At 28.6% G+C, this 18,615-nt stretch overlaps 3 protein-coding genes and 2 long non-coding RNA genes across 15 annotated transcripts; 3 read left to right on the top strand and 2 right to left on the bottom strand.

The window, feature by feature from the left end:
- The first annotated feature begins 1,970 nt into the window (after positions 1-1,970).
- Positions 1,971-7,692, top strand: LOC114931724 (mitochondrial 2-oxodicarboxylate carrier). 7 transcript variants are annotated; one of them, XM_085489040.1, is made up of 9 exons: positions 1,975-2,144; positions 5,221-5,326; positions 5,409-5,624; positions 6,035-6,234; positions 6,423-6,529; positions 6,678-6,740; positions 6,829-7,128; positions 7,226-7,374; positions 7,452-7,692. In XM_085489040.1, the coding sequence occupies exons 4-9, from the start codon at positions 6,066-6,068 to the stop codon at positions 7,570-7,572; spliced, it is 909 nt and encodes a 302-aa protein (XP_085345166.1). In that variant the 5' UTR covers positions 1,975-2,144; positions 5,221-5,326; positions 5,409-5,624; positions 6,035-6,065; the 3' UTR covers positions 7,573-7,692. The 7 variants fall into 7 exon arrangements, with proteins under 7 accessions (XP_029159710.2, XP_085345166.1, XP_085345168.1 ...); XM_029303876.2 differs by having other exon boundaries at positions 1,996-2,018; XM_029303875.2 differs by lacking the exon at positions 1,975-2,144 and adding an exon at positions 5,045-5,140.
- Positions 6,546-9,355, bottom strand: LOC114931725 (Apoptosis and caspase activation inhibitor). The gene is made up of 3 exons (XM_029303879.2): positions 8,986-9,355; positions 8,068-8,362; positions 6,546-7,892 (listed from the first exon to the last, which is right to left on the bottom strand). Exons 1-3 carry the CDS (start codon positions 9,268-9,270, stop codon positions 7,813-7,815), a joined length of 660 nt encoding a protein of 219 aa, XP_029159712.1. The 5' UTR covers positions 9,271-9,355; the 3' UTR covers positions 6,546-7,812.
- A 532-nt stretch (positions 9,356-9,887) lies between these two features.
- On the top strand, positions 9,888-10,916 carry LOC114931737 (uncharacterized). The gene is made up of 3 exons (XR_003819744.2): positions 9,888-10,188; positions 10,379-10,605; positions 10,727-10,916. It is a non-coding gene; the product is annotated as an uncharacterized LOC114931737 (long non-coding RNA).
- LOC146720097 (uncharacterized) lies at positions 10,601-11,686 on the bottom strand. Its single transcript, XR_014926219.1, has 2 exons — positions 11,489-11,686; positions 10,601-11,215 (listed from the first exon to the last, which is right to left on the bottom strand). It is a non-coding gene; the product is annotated as an uncharacterized LOC146720097 (long non-coding RNA).
- A 1,589-nt stretch (positions 11,687-13,275) lies between these two features.
- LOC114931717 (uncharacterized) lies at positions 13,276-14,404 on the top strand. Of its 5 annotated transcripts, none has more exons than XM_085489039.1 (4): positions 13,276-13,341; positions 13,824-13,912; positions 14,096-14,192; positions 14,282-14,404. In XM_085489039.1, exons 2-4 carry the CDS (start codon positions 13,864-13,866, stop codon positions 14,322-14,324), a joined length of 189 nt encoding a protein of 62 aa, XP_085345165.1. In that variant the 5' UTR covers positions 13,276-13,341; positions 13,824-13,863; the 3' UTR covers positions 14,325-14,404. The 5 variants fall into 5 exon arrangements, with proteins under 5 accessions (XP_085345165.1, XP_085345161.1, XP_085345164.1 ...); XM_085489035.1 differs by having other exon boundaries at positions 13,665-13,912; XM_085489038.1 differs by having other exon boundaries at positions 13,288-13,341; positions 13,725-13,912.
- The last annotated feature ends 4,211 nt before the right edge of the window (positions 14,405-18,615 follow it).

Raw genomic sequence — 18,615 nt, 5'->3', positions numbered from 1 at the left:
TTATGATAATAATATATATAGATCTAATATTTTAAAGTTTATTTAATATATGTACGTATATATATATATATATATATATATCTTATGAGTTTTATTACATATCAAATTTTCTCTTCTCGTTTTAATTACGACTTTAAGTAATTTAATTAATAAAATATTAATATATGTATATATATTATATATGTATAGTATCATATTGTTATAAATATATATTGAAAATTGTGATTTTGCTTCTAAATATCGAAATAATTAATATTAATTAAACATATATTAATTTTTGGGCAAATATTAATAGTAAGAAATTTCAGATGATGACCCAGCAAACACCGATATATAATTGTTACATTGCTATAATAAAACGGAATATAACAGGTAATATAACGTGTACGTTACATGTAACATCCATGTTAGTTGTAATTTCCCACTCGTAGATGTAACATTTTAATATAACATATATTACATTGTAGTCATATTGTAATTATATACCAAATAACACATTAATGTATTGATAAGTCAGTGCTATCTTGAGATATAATGACAATATAATTACAATGTAATATATGTAATATTAAAAATGTTACATCTATGAGTGGGAAATTACAACTAACATATACGTTACATGTAACATGCTTGAGTATATAACATTTATATACTGTGTTTGCTGGGGAATTATCTTTAAATTAATCTACAATTATTGTAAATTTCTTCTCCGTTTGTAATGCAATTATTATACAATATAATATTATATATTGTACAGTATATTAAGAACTATATATATATATATATATATATATATATATATATATATAGATATTCCTATTGGAGTTTGTAATTAATATATCTTGCTTATAATAAAGTCAAATATTGAAATATGACTGTAACATATATAAAACCGATATGCATTTTTGGACATATTTATATGAACTTTTTTGCTCATTTCGATGAGTAAAATACGCTCCTGAAGTAGTTTACATTTTTGTTACACTCTGTATATATTCAAGAGAATAATGAACGCGTATACACGCATATCACGTGATCACGATAAGGATATGAAAGGCGCTATACATCATACGCATATATATACACATATATTATATATATATATATATATATATACCCAGCAAACACCAATATATAACTGTTATATTGCTATAACAAACGGAATGTAACAGGTAATATAACGTGTACGTTACATGTAACATTCATGTTAATTGTAATTTCCCACTCATAGATGTAACATTTTTAATATAACATATATTACATTGTTGTTATATTGTAATTATATACCAAATAGCACATTAATGTATTGATAAATCAGTGCTATCTTGGGATATAATGACAATATAACTACAATGTAATATATGTTATATTAAAAATGTTACATCTATGAGTGGGAAATTATAACTAACATATACGTTACATGTAACATGCTTGATGTATATAACATTTATATACCGTGTTTGCTGGGTATATATATATATATATATATATATATATATATATATATAAGAAATTAAAAATAAATGTGAGACGACCCAACTGGCTTAAATTAATTCTTATTATTATTCGTTTGATGCCATGTACAAGAAAAGACAACGTTTTGACCTTAGGTTTAGGTCCTTATCAAGTCTAAAATTAACATTAAAAAATACAATAGATGTACATACAAGAATTTTGATTTTTAAGAAAGTAAAGCGCAAACCAAGATTATATAAGAAATGTTTACGTAATTCATTACATAAAATTATAAAATACAGCTCATGGACATAATAGAGTTACATAATTATGTAAAAATTTCTTATATATATATATCATCTTTTATTTGTGTTAACTATCTTTACATTTTCAAAATCTTATTAATATTTATTAATATTTTTTTGTATATTTATACTCTCTCTCTTATATATGTATGTACATATATTCATCGCGAACGTCATCACAACGAATAAAGCGTCATTTATCGCCTAATCACTCAATTATGTAATTCATCAGTTAGATAACACATTGCAAAGCATCTGGTAAGGCGAGTTGCTATTTTCAGTAAAATTGTGGATATTAATTTTATTTGTCGTATTTCTTATTTATAATTAAATTGTACATTTGCGTTAATGGTACATTATAATAATGTTTATTATTTGCTGAATGTAAGTAAATTTGTGCATGAATTATATAGAATTTCGTTATATATATATCCCAGCAAACACCAAGTAATAATTATATAACTGTTATAATTTCCCACTTAACAATGTAAATGCAATATAATACACGTGTTATATTGCATTTATATTGTTGAGTGGAAAAATATAACTAACAATTATACAATTGTTACTTGGTGTTTGCTGGGTATATATATATATATATATATATATATATATATATATATGCTATATATTACAATATATATTGTATATTGAGAATATTAAAGATATACAACTGCGATTTGTAAAACAATCATAAAGTACGTGTATATACAATATATATATATATTCTATCAGACATTTTTAAACAAGCAATAATAAGGTATATGTATAATAAATCTAAAAATTAGATTTATTTGAACTATTATATATATATAATAAATATATATAATAAAATATATAATAAAAGTTATTTATGACAAAATTACATGATTTGATTTAATATGAAATTTTGTTTATTAATTTTTAAAAGAATTTAATATTTTTTTATGTGTTTGCTTGATTAAAAAAATAATTTAAAAATATTCTTTAACTGTCTAAAGTCTAAAAGATCAAAATTTAATTAAAGGTTATTTGTGTTAAAATAAAAATACAGATTTTCTTTAAACATGCAGCACAATTAAAATTTATATTATATAGATATTAAACACACACACACACACACACACACACACACATATAAATATATATGTTTATCTTTAAATGCTTAAATGTTTGTTAAGTTGGGTTCGATTTATCGTATATATTTCCGAGATATGATCGCTTTTATAAAATTGACTGTTTTTCTCGATTTTTAACATTTCGCTTATGGCCGTTGAAATAAAAAAAGTTAAAGGATTAAATTAAAAATTTGAACAAAATTAACTAAATTTTTAAACACAAATTAAGTGTATAATTTTAATTTTCAGACATTTTACTAATCGTATGGCCAAAATATGATAAATCTAAAAAATTAATTTTAATTTAAAAAATTAATTTTGGTTATGCCATTCCGTCTGTTTTTTTTTTGGTTAAGTGTTCTTTTTAAGTTTTTATTATCTCTTACTTTTTATTTTGTCAGTTTTTAATATTCTAAGAGAAACAATAATTTTTAAAAATCTGTTCTTAGATTTAAGACTTTATCGTGTCTATTGAACTATTATATATATATATATATATATATATATATATATATATATAGATTTAAGACTTTATCGTGTCTATTGACTAATATTTATATATATATATATATATATATATATATATATATATATATGCGATAAATCGAACCCAACTTAACAAACATTTAAGCATTTAAAGATAAACATATATATATGTGTGTGTGTGTGTGTGTGTATTTAATATCTATATAATATAAATTAATTGTGCTGCATGTTTAAAGAAAATCTGTATTTTTATTTTAACACAAATAACCTTTAATTAAATTTTGATCTTTTAGACTTTAGACAGTTAAAGAATATTTTTAAATTATTTTTTTAATCAAGCAAACACACACATAAAAAAATATTAAATTCTTTTAAAAATTAATAAACAAAATTTCATATTAAATCAAATCATGTAATTTTGTTATAAATAACTTTTGTACATTAAAAGTCAAATTTTATTCAGCTATATTAATATATATATATATATATATATATATATATATATATATATATCCCAGAAAACACAGTATATAAATGTTATATACTTAAGCATGTTACATGTAACGTATATGGTAGTTGTAATTTCCCACTCATAGATGTAACATTTTTAATATTACATATATTACATTGTAGCTATATTGTCATTATATCCCAAGATAGCACTTGACTTATCAATACACCAATGTGCTATTTGGTATATAATTACAATATAACTACAATGTAATATATGTTATATTAAAATGTTACATCTACGAGTGGGAAATTACAACATGTTACATGTAACGTACACGTTATATTACCTGTTATATTCCGTTTTATTATAGCAATGTAACAATTATATATCGGTGTTTGCTGGGTATATATATATATATATATATATATATATATATATATATCGGACATATATATATATATATATATATATATATATATTGTTTCGCGTCAAAAGGCACACCGGGCCGCTCATTTTTCACTTAAGAGTAAAGGGTCGTATTAGGCCTTAAATTTTAGCTTTTTTCACATCCCAGCAAACACCGATATATAATTGTTACATTGCTATAATATAATAAAACGGAATATAACAGGTAATATAACGTGTACATTACATATGTAACATCCATTTTAGTTGTAATTTCCCACTCATAGATGTAACATATATTACATTGTAGTTATATTGTAATTATATATCAAATAGCACATTGATGTATTGATAAGTCAGTGCTATCTTGGGATATAATGACTATATAACTACAATGTAATATTTGTAATATTAAAAATGTTACATCTATGAGTGGGAAATTACAACTAACATATACGTTACATGTAACATGCTTGAGTATATAACATTTATATACTGTTTGCTGGGATAGAATTGAATGCCGTCTGGTGAATTTGGATAAATTCAAAATGGGAACCATGGTGACGCTATTTTCGCCAAAATCGCCAAAATTAAGCAGAAAAAGACGGATAGCGTCACCATAGTTGCCATTTCAAATTTATCAAAATTCACCAGACGGCATTCGATTCTGCGTGTAAAAAGCTAAAATTTAAGCCCTAATACGACCCTCTATACTCTTAAGTAAAAAGTGGGCAGCCCGATGTGCCTTTTGACGTCCGATCGGACGTTTCACGGAGAAAATTTTATATTAATTTGTAATATAATTTTAAATTATATTTTACTATTTTTTGCATTATTGGTAGACCATCATGACTTTATAGAATAAATTGAAGTATAACAGCAAAACTTAAAACCAACATTCATCTAATATATTTTATCATTTGCCATAGTAAAAATTCGTAGGTATAAAAAGTTATCTTTATTATGTATCATTTAAAGTATTATAATATATGTTAAACCTCTTTTTTTTACTATATAGTATCGTTTGTGAGTTGATCAGAATAACACATCAATAACTTATTAAAAAGAATATAACTGAGTTGTTATAAGAAAAATTATATTTTGATAGCCAGAATAAATTATATGTAAGTACTTGTTTTTTATGATAATTTATGAGATGACTCACATGGATATGATAGTTACTTAAGATTAACAATTTAATAATAGGGAACTTTTATCGACTCCTGATTATAATTCGGAAAAAATTCAATAATAAAAAGATGGACAACGAAAAAGTAGACAGTAAAGGCTTCTGCAATCTAATATCACCGTAAAATCCAAAATGACAATTGTAAAAGCGAGAGGAAATATAGGCGATTAGAAATCTGCGTTAATTTATCGATAGAAAATTAAATATGTTTTGACCAAATCTGGAGGCTTAATGTAAATTTATATTATCTATTAACATTATATTATATTGAGAAAGACTGCCATGCAGTCGAAACGTATATGTACATGTAATTTAAATTTAGTTTTATTTAAGTTTTTTTAAGATTAATAAATGTTTTAATTTTTTAATAATGTGACATTCGTAATTTGGTTTGCTCGTCAAAGTTGGCCTTTGTTTCTTATAGTATTCCTTCCTTTTTTAAAATTATAAGAATAATATAAAAAAATTTTGGAATATAAGAATTTTAAAAAATTGTAAATATTTTTTATATGGTATAAAATATATTATTAATTACAGTTCAATTTAAGAATAGAAAAAATTTAATTATTTTATTTAATATAAAATATACATACTGCATTATAATTGTGCAAATAATTTTGATTGTTCTCTGTATACACTTTAGATCAATCAAACAATTTAATGAAATTATAAAAATGACATATGGAACTAAAGACAGTATTCTAAAAGAAGCTGCCATTCAGATTGGTGCTGGAGGATCAGCAGGTTTCATTGAGGTCTGCATAATGCATCCAATGGATCTTGTTAAAACACGTTTTCAGTTTCAAGTAAAGACAACAAAGGCAGATCCATTGTATTATACAGGTGTATTATATATACATATAATTGTATTATATATATATATATATATATATATATATATATATATATATATATATATACATATAATTATATATTTCTGTATTATATTTAAATATTATACTTTATGTAAAAAATATAATAACAGTTGTATTAATTTCATGTATGGTATTAGATATATATTAATATTTTAGGCATTTATGACTGTATGACTAAAATGTATAAAACTGAAGGACTACCGGCATTTTGGAAAGGGATTTTACCCCCAATAATTGTAGAAACTCCCAAACGTGCGGTTAAAGTGAGTCCATTATTGCTTGATATTTAAAAGTATATTTTTATTTGTATAAAGATTACAATTTTTTTAGAAGTTATAATTTTTTATTTGTATAAAGATCACAATTTTTTAAATTTTTTAGTTTGTATATAGAACACAATTTTTTTTGTAGTTTTTTACATTTGAGCAATACAAACGATTTTTCTTATTTGGCGCCAGCACACCTTCTCCATTGGTAATTATTGGAATACAATTATTAATATATTATACATTATTAATTTTCTAATTATATATAAAATAAACAAGTTTACATTTATTTACAGACATTTTCATGCGCTGGTTTCTTTGCTGGTGTTACAGAGGCTATATTAGTTAATCCTTTTGAAATGATCAAAGTAAATCTACAAACTAATCGGAAGCACATCAAAGAGAGTCCATCAACTTACACAGTAACAAAAGAAATTATTTCAAAGCACGGTTTTGGATTAAATGGCCTGAATAAGGGACTTACAGCCACTATATTGAGGAATTCAATATTCAATGCATTCTATTTTGGTTTTTATCACTCCGTTAAAAGATGTGTGCCAGTTAAGAAAACACCTTGGTTGGAATTTTTAACTCAAGTAATTAATAATAAGGTTTAATCAAGTAATTAAATTTAGACAATTATATGCATCTGTTTTTTTACAGTTTGTTGTAAACATGAACAATTTTTTTTAGATTTTTATAGGATTTTTATCAGGTACTATAGGTTCCTGTTTAAACATACCATTTGATGTTGCCAAAACTCGCATTCAGGGACCACAAGATAGCACACAACAATATAAGGGAACATTAAATGCCATACACATTATTTACAAAAACGAAGGGTATTAATGAATGTTATTTATTTACTGGTAAAAATTGTGAAAAATTTCAGTTGCTCATATATAATATATCATTCTAGATTCAGAGCCTTATACAAAGGCTTAGTACCAAAAATTTTAAGATTAGGTCCAGGTGATGCTATTATGCTTGTAGTGTATGACCACATGAGTGTATTTCTTACGAATAAGTTTAAAGATTAATTTTTATATAATATTTTGATATTATATATATTTTGAGATATAATGTGAAGTAATTATAAGTTATTTTAAGAAGATGCATTTAATGTACATATATGTAGAATAAAAAATCAAATAATTTTATAATATAAAGAAATAATTACCTATTCTGTGTATCAAATAAACTTTTTTTAATAATTTTAATTCGTCTTCTCTCTTTCTTAATATAATTAAAAAGTTTTTATATATTCAACATAAAACAAATTAATCGTCTAAAACAGAATCTAGCCATTTCTCTAAATCGATTGGTTTAATTGGAGCATTTTTTGGTTTTTCTTTAGAGTCTGCAATAAATTAATATTTTAATTTCCAAAAAATAAGAACTTAAAAAATTCTTATTTTTAAATTCATTAGCGAGGAATTAAAAAATTCAATTATGATAAATTATCTTATTAGCTTATTAAATTCAAATTTATATCAATTATAATAAATTGTCACTTATTTAATCTAAAATCTTACCATTATTATAAGATGTGGAAATAAGCGGTGCAATTGTTGGATTACTCTGGATTGGTTCCTTTAAAGATAACAAAAAATCTATATCTTCTTCTAGATTATCGATACTATCTTCTGTTGAATATTTCATATTTGCTGTTGATTCCAAACTTTTTGATTGATTAATCTTTGTACTTTCTTTTATTTCATTTTTCAAATGTACAACATCTGACAAATTCGATATGTTTGAGTGAAAAATTGTATCGTAAGTGATCTTGCCCTTCTCAGCATCATTATTGATATTTGTCAATTGATCGCTCTGAAATATGATTGTGTAATGTAAATCATCGAATCATTTGCAGTCATTTATTTAAAATAAAAAAATTATTTACGACACTACATATAAAGTCAGTATACTTATTCTAGTATGGATAGATTTTCTCCATAAAATTAGAGCATTTTATTTTTGTTAATGGAAACTTGATTTTTAAAATAAGTTCAATTTTAAACAGTACGTCACAAATTAGATACTATTATAGTTTATTAAGAGTACTATAATATCAAATCAGAATGTTAATGCTTAGTGCGATTAGAATTTCTTTGATTTGCAAAGTACACTAATATCTTACAGATTGTATAACTTGAAAAATTTGAAAGTAGGTAAATGGTTAAAAGTCGCATAAAACAAATCAAAGCAAAATACAAAAATTTGGTGTGCCCAAGTTGTATTAGGACGTTTATATATTTTAAACGTGTAAATTATTATAATTTTTTCTATATATAATAGTTTACAAATTTTAACTTTAAATATTTATTTGTATATCTTTGAATTATATTTCCAAGTAGCAAATTGACGTTATAAACGTCAAACTGACGTCATAAACATCAAAATGACGTATGCTTGTGTGTTAGGATTATCAAGTATAAGGCTAACATACTTACTGTGAAATATCTATCATCTACGTTAATATACTCATTGAACGGAATACAATTGATCGCGGCAGATAGCGTTTTTAGATTTAAGGTAAAAAATTCCGAGTACTGCGACGAGTTAACGGACCAAGCCTTTTCCGATTTAAAGACGAAATGTCCGTTTTTTGAAAGTGGCGCGTTTATGAGAACGCCGAAGTCCTTGCCTACATCTTCATCAATTGAAACCTCGTAATCGGCGAAGGATGATGAAAGCTGTCGTAATTTTTTCTTCTCCTTCGTCTTTTGCATTTTCATTTCACGATCACGGAATAAAGGGACAGAACGTAAACTAAAACTAAAGGTGATAGGAGGCCGCCATATTAGTTTCTTAACCTATCTATACAGGGTGTCCCATTTTAATCTATCACACCTCGTAACTATGCAGGGAGCGGTCGTAGAGAAAAATGTTTCAGATAGAAGTTGTAGGGTTTAAAGGAGGTCATCTGATGGTGACCTTAATCTTAAATTTGAAAGTCAATATAAAAATTTTAAATTAAAATCACTACTTCTCAGTACATATTGAAAAAATTATTAAATTTCAATTTTCACTGAAACGGCTGTGATTGACCGCAGCCAGTCTACAATGAGAGTTTTAAGATTTAAGACTTAAGAAATTAATTAGGCCGGGTCTACAATAGGTATAAGGTTTGTTCGCGTCGCATGCCCCAACATGCTCCTTCTTACTCCAATGCGCTCGTATTGGTGCGCTCCTCGAATTAGACCAATACGAGCGCATTGAAATAAAAAGGAGCAAGTTGGAGCATGCGACGCGAACAAACCTATAGTAAGCTCTAAGGGTGCCGTCACATGAGGCGTAACTTGCGTTAAGCGTATTCTAGTGTAATCTAGTGATTTAATAAAAGATACGCCGTGGTTACGCTATTCTGAAGGACGGCATTCACATAGAGCGTATTGCGCGGAACGTGTAACTAATACAACCAATCGTAGATTAGAGTTTCCGGTGTATGCTTTAACAGAAATGCTAAATAGGACTTGTGATTGGTTTTCGTAACCTACGCGTCCCGAATAATACGCTTCATGGGGAACCGATGCTTTGGGTTCCGTAAAACGCGCACATTTAAAATAGCTGGCAAAGTGACAAGATAAACGAAATATGTAGAAGACGAGAAGTAATTGATGCAGGACAGCTTAGTATTTTGCAGCATTTTTAAGGTAATAATCTATTGTATTTCTAATAATTATATTAAATTTAATCTACTCGCTAGGTCCTATAAAAAACATTAATGCAGATGTCCTTTTTGTCTAATTTTTGTCTTCTCTTCTCAACGTCTCTTTTGTTCTCTTAAATTCTACACCAGACATTTACACAGAAATAATTTTGGCCTATGGTGCTCACCTACAGAGAAACCTGATTTAGGCAGCAGCGAGAACGACGACAACAAATTACTGACGGATTTCGAGTAAAGTTTGAGTTGCGCCGCGAACTCCGGGCACCTTCTCCACCATTTGTGTTCAGCTGGATATGGAAAGTCTGGTGATCAACGCGTTGCTATAGTACCATCAATTCACGACATAGACGAAACCAGTACGTTTGCGGCGTTTCACAATCAACAGCGTCTGTCCGTTCAGGTCAGCGACAACTTGTTATATTTTTCAATTAATTAATAATACAATTTTTCAAGAATTTGTGCAACATATGTCCTCTCTAATTCATAATGTTATAACTATTGTATATTTGAATATTCCACAGGATATGGCAACAGGTGATGCTGCTGCGATTATTCCCAGCTACGCTGAAATCACCTTTTGCAATCTGGCGTTCAAGACGTTGTGAATCATGGTAAATGCATGATTGATCGAAGTCTATTTATAAGAATGTATTAGCAGACTATCAGCTGATGCACTTTTATTGGTATGTTTGCGCTATTTGATATTTTATTAATTATGTACTATTTTCTGTAATATATATATATGTAATATATATATATATATATATATGTACTATTTTCTGTAATATAATACTATTTTCTATACATTTAATTACTATAAAATATACAATAAAATGATACAACAAAATATATGCAAAGAATGTAGTAAACATACTGTTATAACATATTGTCACAACAAAATTTTCATTTACAACGATGCGATCCTTATCTTCCACATAATGCTTGAAACATTTATGCTCGACAAAATTAGTAGAAAATTGGAACAGCCATTTACAATACCCGCATTTGTGCTGAAAAGATTCAAACATGCAATGTAGAAAATAATGCATTATGATGTTCATATTGCTCAAAATTCTAAAAAATTTATGCATGTAAAACGAGAAATCAATATATGTTAAATATTAGAGAAAGAGAAAACAGATTTCAAATTCAAAAAGTACAAAGACTTACTAATATACAATTTAAACTTGAAATTTTATATCACATGTCGTGAGCAGTAGACTGTTTTTAATCGAACGCTATTAAAGCTTATATATTAATAAATTAGATTTTTGTTAACTTACCCTTATTTGATTATTCTTGTTCATCTTATTAATGTATAGGTATGGATGGATTAAAATTAACTTCTTTTTTGTTTTTAGTCTTTGGCAGAAGAACGCACAAATGGAGTTGTGTTTTTTTTTTACAAATACGCATCAGCGTTTCTTTCGCCAGAAATTGAATTCGGCGTAACGATAATAGCGTACAAAGCATAAAATAACTAGACAGAAGCTGATACTGAAATGAGACAATGTGATTGGTCGGCGTAAGTTACCGCAAGTTACGTCTCATGTGACGGCACCTTAACTTGCGTACGCGTAACTTGCGGTAACTTACGCCGACCAATATCTAGTTATTTTATGCTTTGTACGCTATTATCGTTACGCCGAATTTGATTTCTGGCGAAAGAAACGCTGATGCGTATTTGTAAAAAAAAAACACAACTTCATTTGTGCGTTCTTCTGCCAAAGACTAAAGACAAAGAAGAAGTTAATTTTAATCCATCCATACCTATACATTAATAAAATAAACAAGAATAATCAAATAAGAGTAAGTTAATAAAAATTAATTTATTATATAAGCTTTAATAGCGTTCGATTAAAAACAGTCTACTGCTCACGCGACATGTGATACAAAATTCCAAGTTTAAATTGTATATTAGTAGGTCTTCGTACTTTTTGCATTTGAAATCTGTTTTCTCTTTCTCTAATATTTAACATATATTGATTTCTTGTTTTACATGCATGAATTTTTTAGAATTTTGAGCAATATGAACCCATATAGCACCGATTGTTACAGAAAGCTTTCAGAAATATTTCAAAATCATTTCAATGTTTCACATTTCATGTGCAACATTTCTGACAGAATTCTGCAATATGTCATATGAAATGTTGCAACAGAAATGTTTCTGAAATCTATTACATGTGGTAAATTTGAAAAATTAATATATGAGTGTTGCAAAAAGTTTTCATATGAAATAATTTTGAAAACTGGAACGATTTTTTAATATAGTGATTATAAGTGTATATACATATATATATTATATAACAAATCAATCAAAATAGTCGACGGTATGTATTATAAAAATTTATTTTCATATCTTTTATTGTACAGATTAAATGTATATTAATGTATATATATATATATATATATATATATATATATATATATAGGAACAACCAATCAAATTCTTTCCCGCTTTTTAGGTTCCGGATGTGGAATGCAGGCAACGACAAGAACAGCTTGCTAAACCGCATAGACTTGGACTGCTATGATAGCACTACTGTCTACTGGTTCTAATAAATAGTAAAGTTTTATAAAGGAATAATATCTACTTATTTGATAGAATTCGAAATCAGACATAAAACTTTCAAGGTATTATTTTCATGATTAATGTTTCAAAGTACCGAAAAAAGAGGTTATAACTGCATTTTAACATGTATATTTTTGGATACTTTTAACCGGTGCATGCTTTTCTACATAATTTTACTCTGTATATTTGTCATTATTTAAACTATTTTCATTTTACATATGATGAATTTGTCTAATTTTAATTTTTGTTCGTTCTTGAATTTTGAGGTTACATGTGTAAGTACAGATTTTTAATAATTTCCTTTATATACTCTATACATTACATAAAATTCTTTGCATTTAAAAACCTTAACAAATTACAATATATGTTCGAGCAGTTAAATTATAATAAATGCACGAGTACATTTTATTAATACAATAATAAAAATAAAATAAAACGTTTTTATTTAACAGGAGCTTTAGAACCTGATGCCATTTCAACTATATAGAAGGAAGTTTTACATAATATATATCATTATATATATTCTTATTATTAATAGTTTTCCATCTTCGCTTTACTTTTACGGTATGTGTATATCCTTTTTTCTAATTTTCTTATAAGATAAAATTTTGGCCAAAAACGTGTATATAATTTTACTGTTCAAATGGATAGAAAACGTAAAAAATATTTTTCACTTTCGGAAAGACATATTCGTAGAATTATTGTAAATAAAACTGTTTCTGATTTATTAAATGTTTCAAATTTTCCAAATATCAATGAAAATAATTTTGAATCGAGAGATGATGAATTTCCACATCATAATACAACTAATAACTTAGAGTCAATAGAAACATTTATTAGCAGTAATGAAGAAGAATGTGTACATAATCTAATTAATAGCAATACAGTAGATGATTTAGAATCGAATGAAGAACTGATAGAGAGTGATATTGATGATGCAAATACAGATGATAATACAAGTACAGAGTTAGATGAAGAAACAGCAGATTATAATATGGAAAAACGTCTCATGACATGATAATTGTTATTCTCAAAAATTTTATTAGTAATCATCTTTTAACGTTATATTGCTGGAATGGAAAAAGTATGAAGAAAGAGCCGTTCAAAGATTTATTGTTAACTAAATGCATAAAAAGTATGTTAATATTTAAACTACTAATTTCTCGTTTTTCAAAATAAATAAAATAATTATTTCATTATATTGTATCAATATAATTAAATAATTATTTTATATGTAAGCACGCAATATTTTCAATAATATAATTTTGAACAAAAGGTAATCTCTATATTAATAAAATAAATTTCCTTGTTTATCTAGAATGTGTTCATGCAAAATTCGAAACGGATGACAAACAAATTATCGAAGTCATCTCTAAATGGTTCATCCAGGGCAAATTACGTCATGACAGAGATGAGTAAGTAAATATTATTAATGAAAAGTGAGATTATTTATAAATGTATATATATAATATTGCAGTACTTATTAATCGTTGTATTTATTCAGAGAACGATTACAACGAAAACAAAAAGAACAGCCATCGGAATAAATGTTTCGCTTTTAACTTTGCTTTTTAATTTAAAAAAGAAGTTACTTTGTGTTCTAAAATTTATATTGTATTACCTGAACAAATAATATATTATTCAAACAAAATTCAAATGTTATTTTGCATAATGTTTGATTTATATTATAGTAAAATACTATTTTTTTATTTAGAAAAAAGTTTATTTTATGTTTGAGAATTTTGTTTCAAAGTTTATTTTTTTTAGAAGAAAGTTAAAATTATCAAATAAATATAATTAGAGTTTAGCAAGTTCACTTAAAATTCATTTAAAAATTGTTGGAAGTTTTAATTATGTTATTAGAATAACAATAAACAATGTTATCCAAATGGAATTCAAATTTTTACTTTATTGTAAAAAAGTTTTTATTTTATGTGATAACTATTTTTATTTTATGTAACGATTCAACTATTAAAACAATATACTACTCAAATAAAAATTTAATAAAAATTATAAATATGTTTCTTCTATATCCTAAAGCTAAAATACCATATTATTATAAGTAGAATTTATATATATCCTAGAGATCTAACATTCGACCTTTTAGTGAGAATCATTGACAAAAAATTGCAACACTGAGCTAAAAAAATGTACAACGTTAGATATATTTTTTATACTCTTTTTAGTGTAAATTTTGTCGTATATTTGTGTGCAATAAATATAATAAATTTAAATATTATTTCTGAAATATATATTTTTTTATTTGAATAACAGTTTTGTAATATGGGCTGCTTTTGCGACAAAATCAAAATAATATAATTCAGATTAAAATGATTCTGCACTGTGATTAGTGAAATCTGAAATTTCATGGAATCTCATTGAAATTGTATTCAATGAAATTTCAGATTTGAACAATCCCAGTGCAGGATCATTTTAATCTGGATCATATTTTAATTTTGTCGCGAAAGCAGCCATGTTTGCAATATTATAAAAAATTTTCAGAATTATTTAAAATAGTTTTCAGCAATATTTCAGAAACGGTTCAATCATTTCAGTAACCTTTTAAGAATATTTCAGAAAAGTTGCAGATTTATTAGTAACCTTTCAGCAAACTTTTTATAAGGTTTCAATAAGGTTTCTATAAGGTTTCAAGTGCAAGAATCGCGGACATTTTGCTATTTCAGAGTTGTCTCAAAGTTGTTGCAGAAACATTTCGCAATATTTATGAAATGTTTCAATCTGTCACATGAAATATTTTTGAAATATTTCTGAAAAGTTTCTGTGCTGTATGGGAACATCATAATGCATTATTTTCTACATTGCATGTTTGAATCTTTTCAGCACAAATGCGGGTATTGTGAATGGCTGTTCCAATTTTCTACTAATTTTGTCGAGCATAAATGCTTCAAGCATTATGTGGAAGATAAGGATCGCATCGTTGTAAATGAAAATTTTGTCGTGACAATATGTTATAACAGTATGTTTTCTACATTCTTTGCATATATTTTGTTGTATCATTTTATTGTATTATAGTAATTAAATGTATTTATTTATTTAATAATCCAAGAGAATGCAAAGACTGCGGAAGGTCCTACAGATACTTTGGATAAACTCTTGATTGAAGCAGTGAGGGCTCTCGTCTTCTACATATTTTGTTTATCTTGTCACTTTGCCAGTCATTTTAAATATGCGCGTTTTACGGAACCCAAAGCATCGGTTCCCCATGAAGCGTATTATTCGGGACGCGTAGGTTACGAAAACCAATCACAAGTCCTATTTAGCATTTCTGTTAAAGCATACACCGGAAACTCTAATCTACGATTGGTTGTATTAGTTACACGTTCCGCGCAATACGCTCTATGTGAATGCCGTCCTTCAGAATAGCGTAACCACGGCGTATCTTTTATTAAATCACTAGATTACACTAGAATACGCAGGTTACGCTTAACGCAAGTTACGCCTCATGTGACAGCACCCTAAGCCTCAAAAAATTGATCAATCACAGTCAATTATTCCTCTCATTCTTGACTGTGATTGGTGAATTTCTTAAAGCTTAGAGCTTGCTACACCTGTTGTAGATCCGGCCTTAATCATAATTGAGTTTAGAGAAAAATAACGAATATGATTGGTCAATTTCTTAAATCTTAAGGGTCGACAGGTCGGCCGGCCAAACTTGTTGTGAATTGATGTTGGAGACCTCGCGCGGTCACAACGCGAAACTCCGATTTCAGTGTTGCCAACGCCGAGAAACCAATTCTCGGGTTTTATGTAGTGGTGCATGTCTGTACACGTACATAACCATTGCATTGCTCACGCGGACGCACCGTAGAGAGACAAGGACCGATAATCACGTGTTCTCCTTGTTCCTCTACCGTGCCGGTATACGCGAGATGCCGCCTGAAAATGCTTTCTGGCCTTCCGTAGCAGAAGGCAGTAGCGTAGAAAGGCTAATAAGCACCCACTTTTTGAAAATTGTATATATGGTTATGCACATATGTGCGTATATATATATATATATATATATATATATATATATATATATTATATATATATTATATATTATATATATATATTATATAAGGGATATGTTGATTATTCTTGATTTCTTTTTGATTATTGATGCTATTGTATAATTTGCTCCAAATACTTATAACGTGAAAGAACGTTGAGTAATGTATAATCAATGCAAGGATGTTCAGTATATCATCCAGTATATAAATTAGAGTTCAAATATATCAATATTAATTTTTTTATAATATATATACAGGGTGTCCCATAATTCGCGAACCACCGCGAATGGGCAGATAGAGCGTGTTAAACTGAATAGAAAAGTCTTGTATCATTTTGCGATATTCGCAATAATTATTGAGTTATTAACTAAAATATCTAAACAAATGAGCGGGTAGAAAGCGGTAGGCCGGACTTGGTGTGCACGTATCGCTTAGTATCAAAAGTATCATCTTACTTTTCGGCGCCACTACATTGGTCGCCGCTCGCTGCATGACGCCGCCTCTCGATCAAATAATGCTTTCTACCTGCTTATTCGTTTAGATATTTTAATAAATAACTCAATAATTATTGCGAATATCGCAAAATGATACAGGACTTTTCTATTCAGTTTAACACGCTCTATCTGCCCATTCGCGGTGGTTCGCGAATTATGGGACACCCTATATATATATTAGAATATAGAGAAATGATAAAAAATATATTTCGGTGATTTAAAAATTTTTTAATATATTGAAAATATTTTTACTACATACACTATATATAAGTGTAAAATAATTCAGAAAATAAATTTAAAAATAAATTAAAAAAAAATCTACATACCAGCTGTGTGCATGTTCCCTCAGGGGCACTATACGGACTCATCCCCGTAGTGTACGGGTGTCGCAATCCCGAGGTACCCGAGCTGGAGTGCGTGAGAAGGATGAATGAGGTGTGATGGGTGTGCAGACCCTAAAAAGGACTTGTCCACTGCACTAGGTGAAGGAAAACACTGACATAACACCCGGGGGGGAGGCCCCGTTAGCTGTGTAAGGCAACCTCCTAAGGGGAAGGAAAACCCCTGACAGAAAAAACCAATTTTCTTTTTCAGAAATATGAGTGGTTTCGAGAAAGAAGTGAACGTCCCGGGTTCGGGTACCGGGAACCGGCGTGGGGGGGGTGTAGGCCTGGCTCCCTCCATGTCGTCATCGAGCGACAGGTCGTCCACGGATTTGCCGGCTGGGTCCGTGGATTGGATCATGACAGCGCCGAGGAAGCAGCTGGAGCGGAAGGTGGATGGCCGGCTTACTAAGTTGGCCATCGCATGGGAAGAACGCGACAGGACTGTCGACCCGAAGGACCTGGCGTTGAGGATTCGTCGGGTTCTTTTGGACGAGACTGTTCGCAGATTTCGGCATATCGGGATGTATTATACATTGTCCGGGTATGCCGAAAAATTTCTGCGAAAATGTGCGAGGGGTGCAACGAAATTTTGCGGGTCCCATGAGTGTGTGCGGCCTTCTGACCACTTGGGATTGAGCGACTCTTCGGTTGCCCTAGAGGCAATAGAGGAGGAGCGCCTCGGGGACTCTGGCTCTCGAGATCCTGGCGAGGAGATTGAGGTGATTCGGAGTGACTCGCCGCGGGACGCGACTCACGAGGTGAGCTTGCTGGGCGACGGTGCGTCGGGTGCTGCCTCTGCCTCCCCTGGGAGGTCCGATGGCGCGCTTGACGTGTCGGAGCCCGGTGTTTTCCATAGCCCGGTGGAAGTCTTTGACAGGGAGCAGGTCCTGTCGGATAACTGCCGGGCTTACGCCGAGGAGATCCGGAGGCTTGAGGGGCGCATCAGTG

Source organism: Nylanderia fulva, unplaced genomic scaffold (genome assembly GCF_048542155.1).
Source record: "Nylanderia fulva isolate GAGA-0341 unplaced genomic scaffold, ASM4854215v1 Scaffold78, whole genome shotgun sequence".
NCBI classification, from domain to species: Eukaryota; Metazoa; Arthropoda; class Insecta; order Hymenoptera; family Formicidae; genus Nylanderia; species Nylanderia fulva.
The sequence above is the reverse complement of the archived record's forward strand: the minus strand, read 5'-3'. Positions and strand labels throughout refer to the sequence as shown.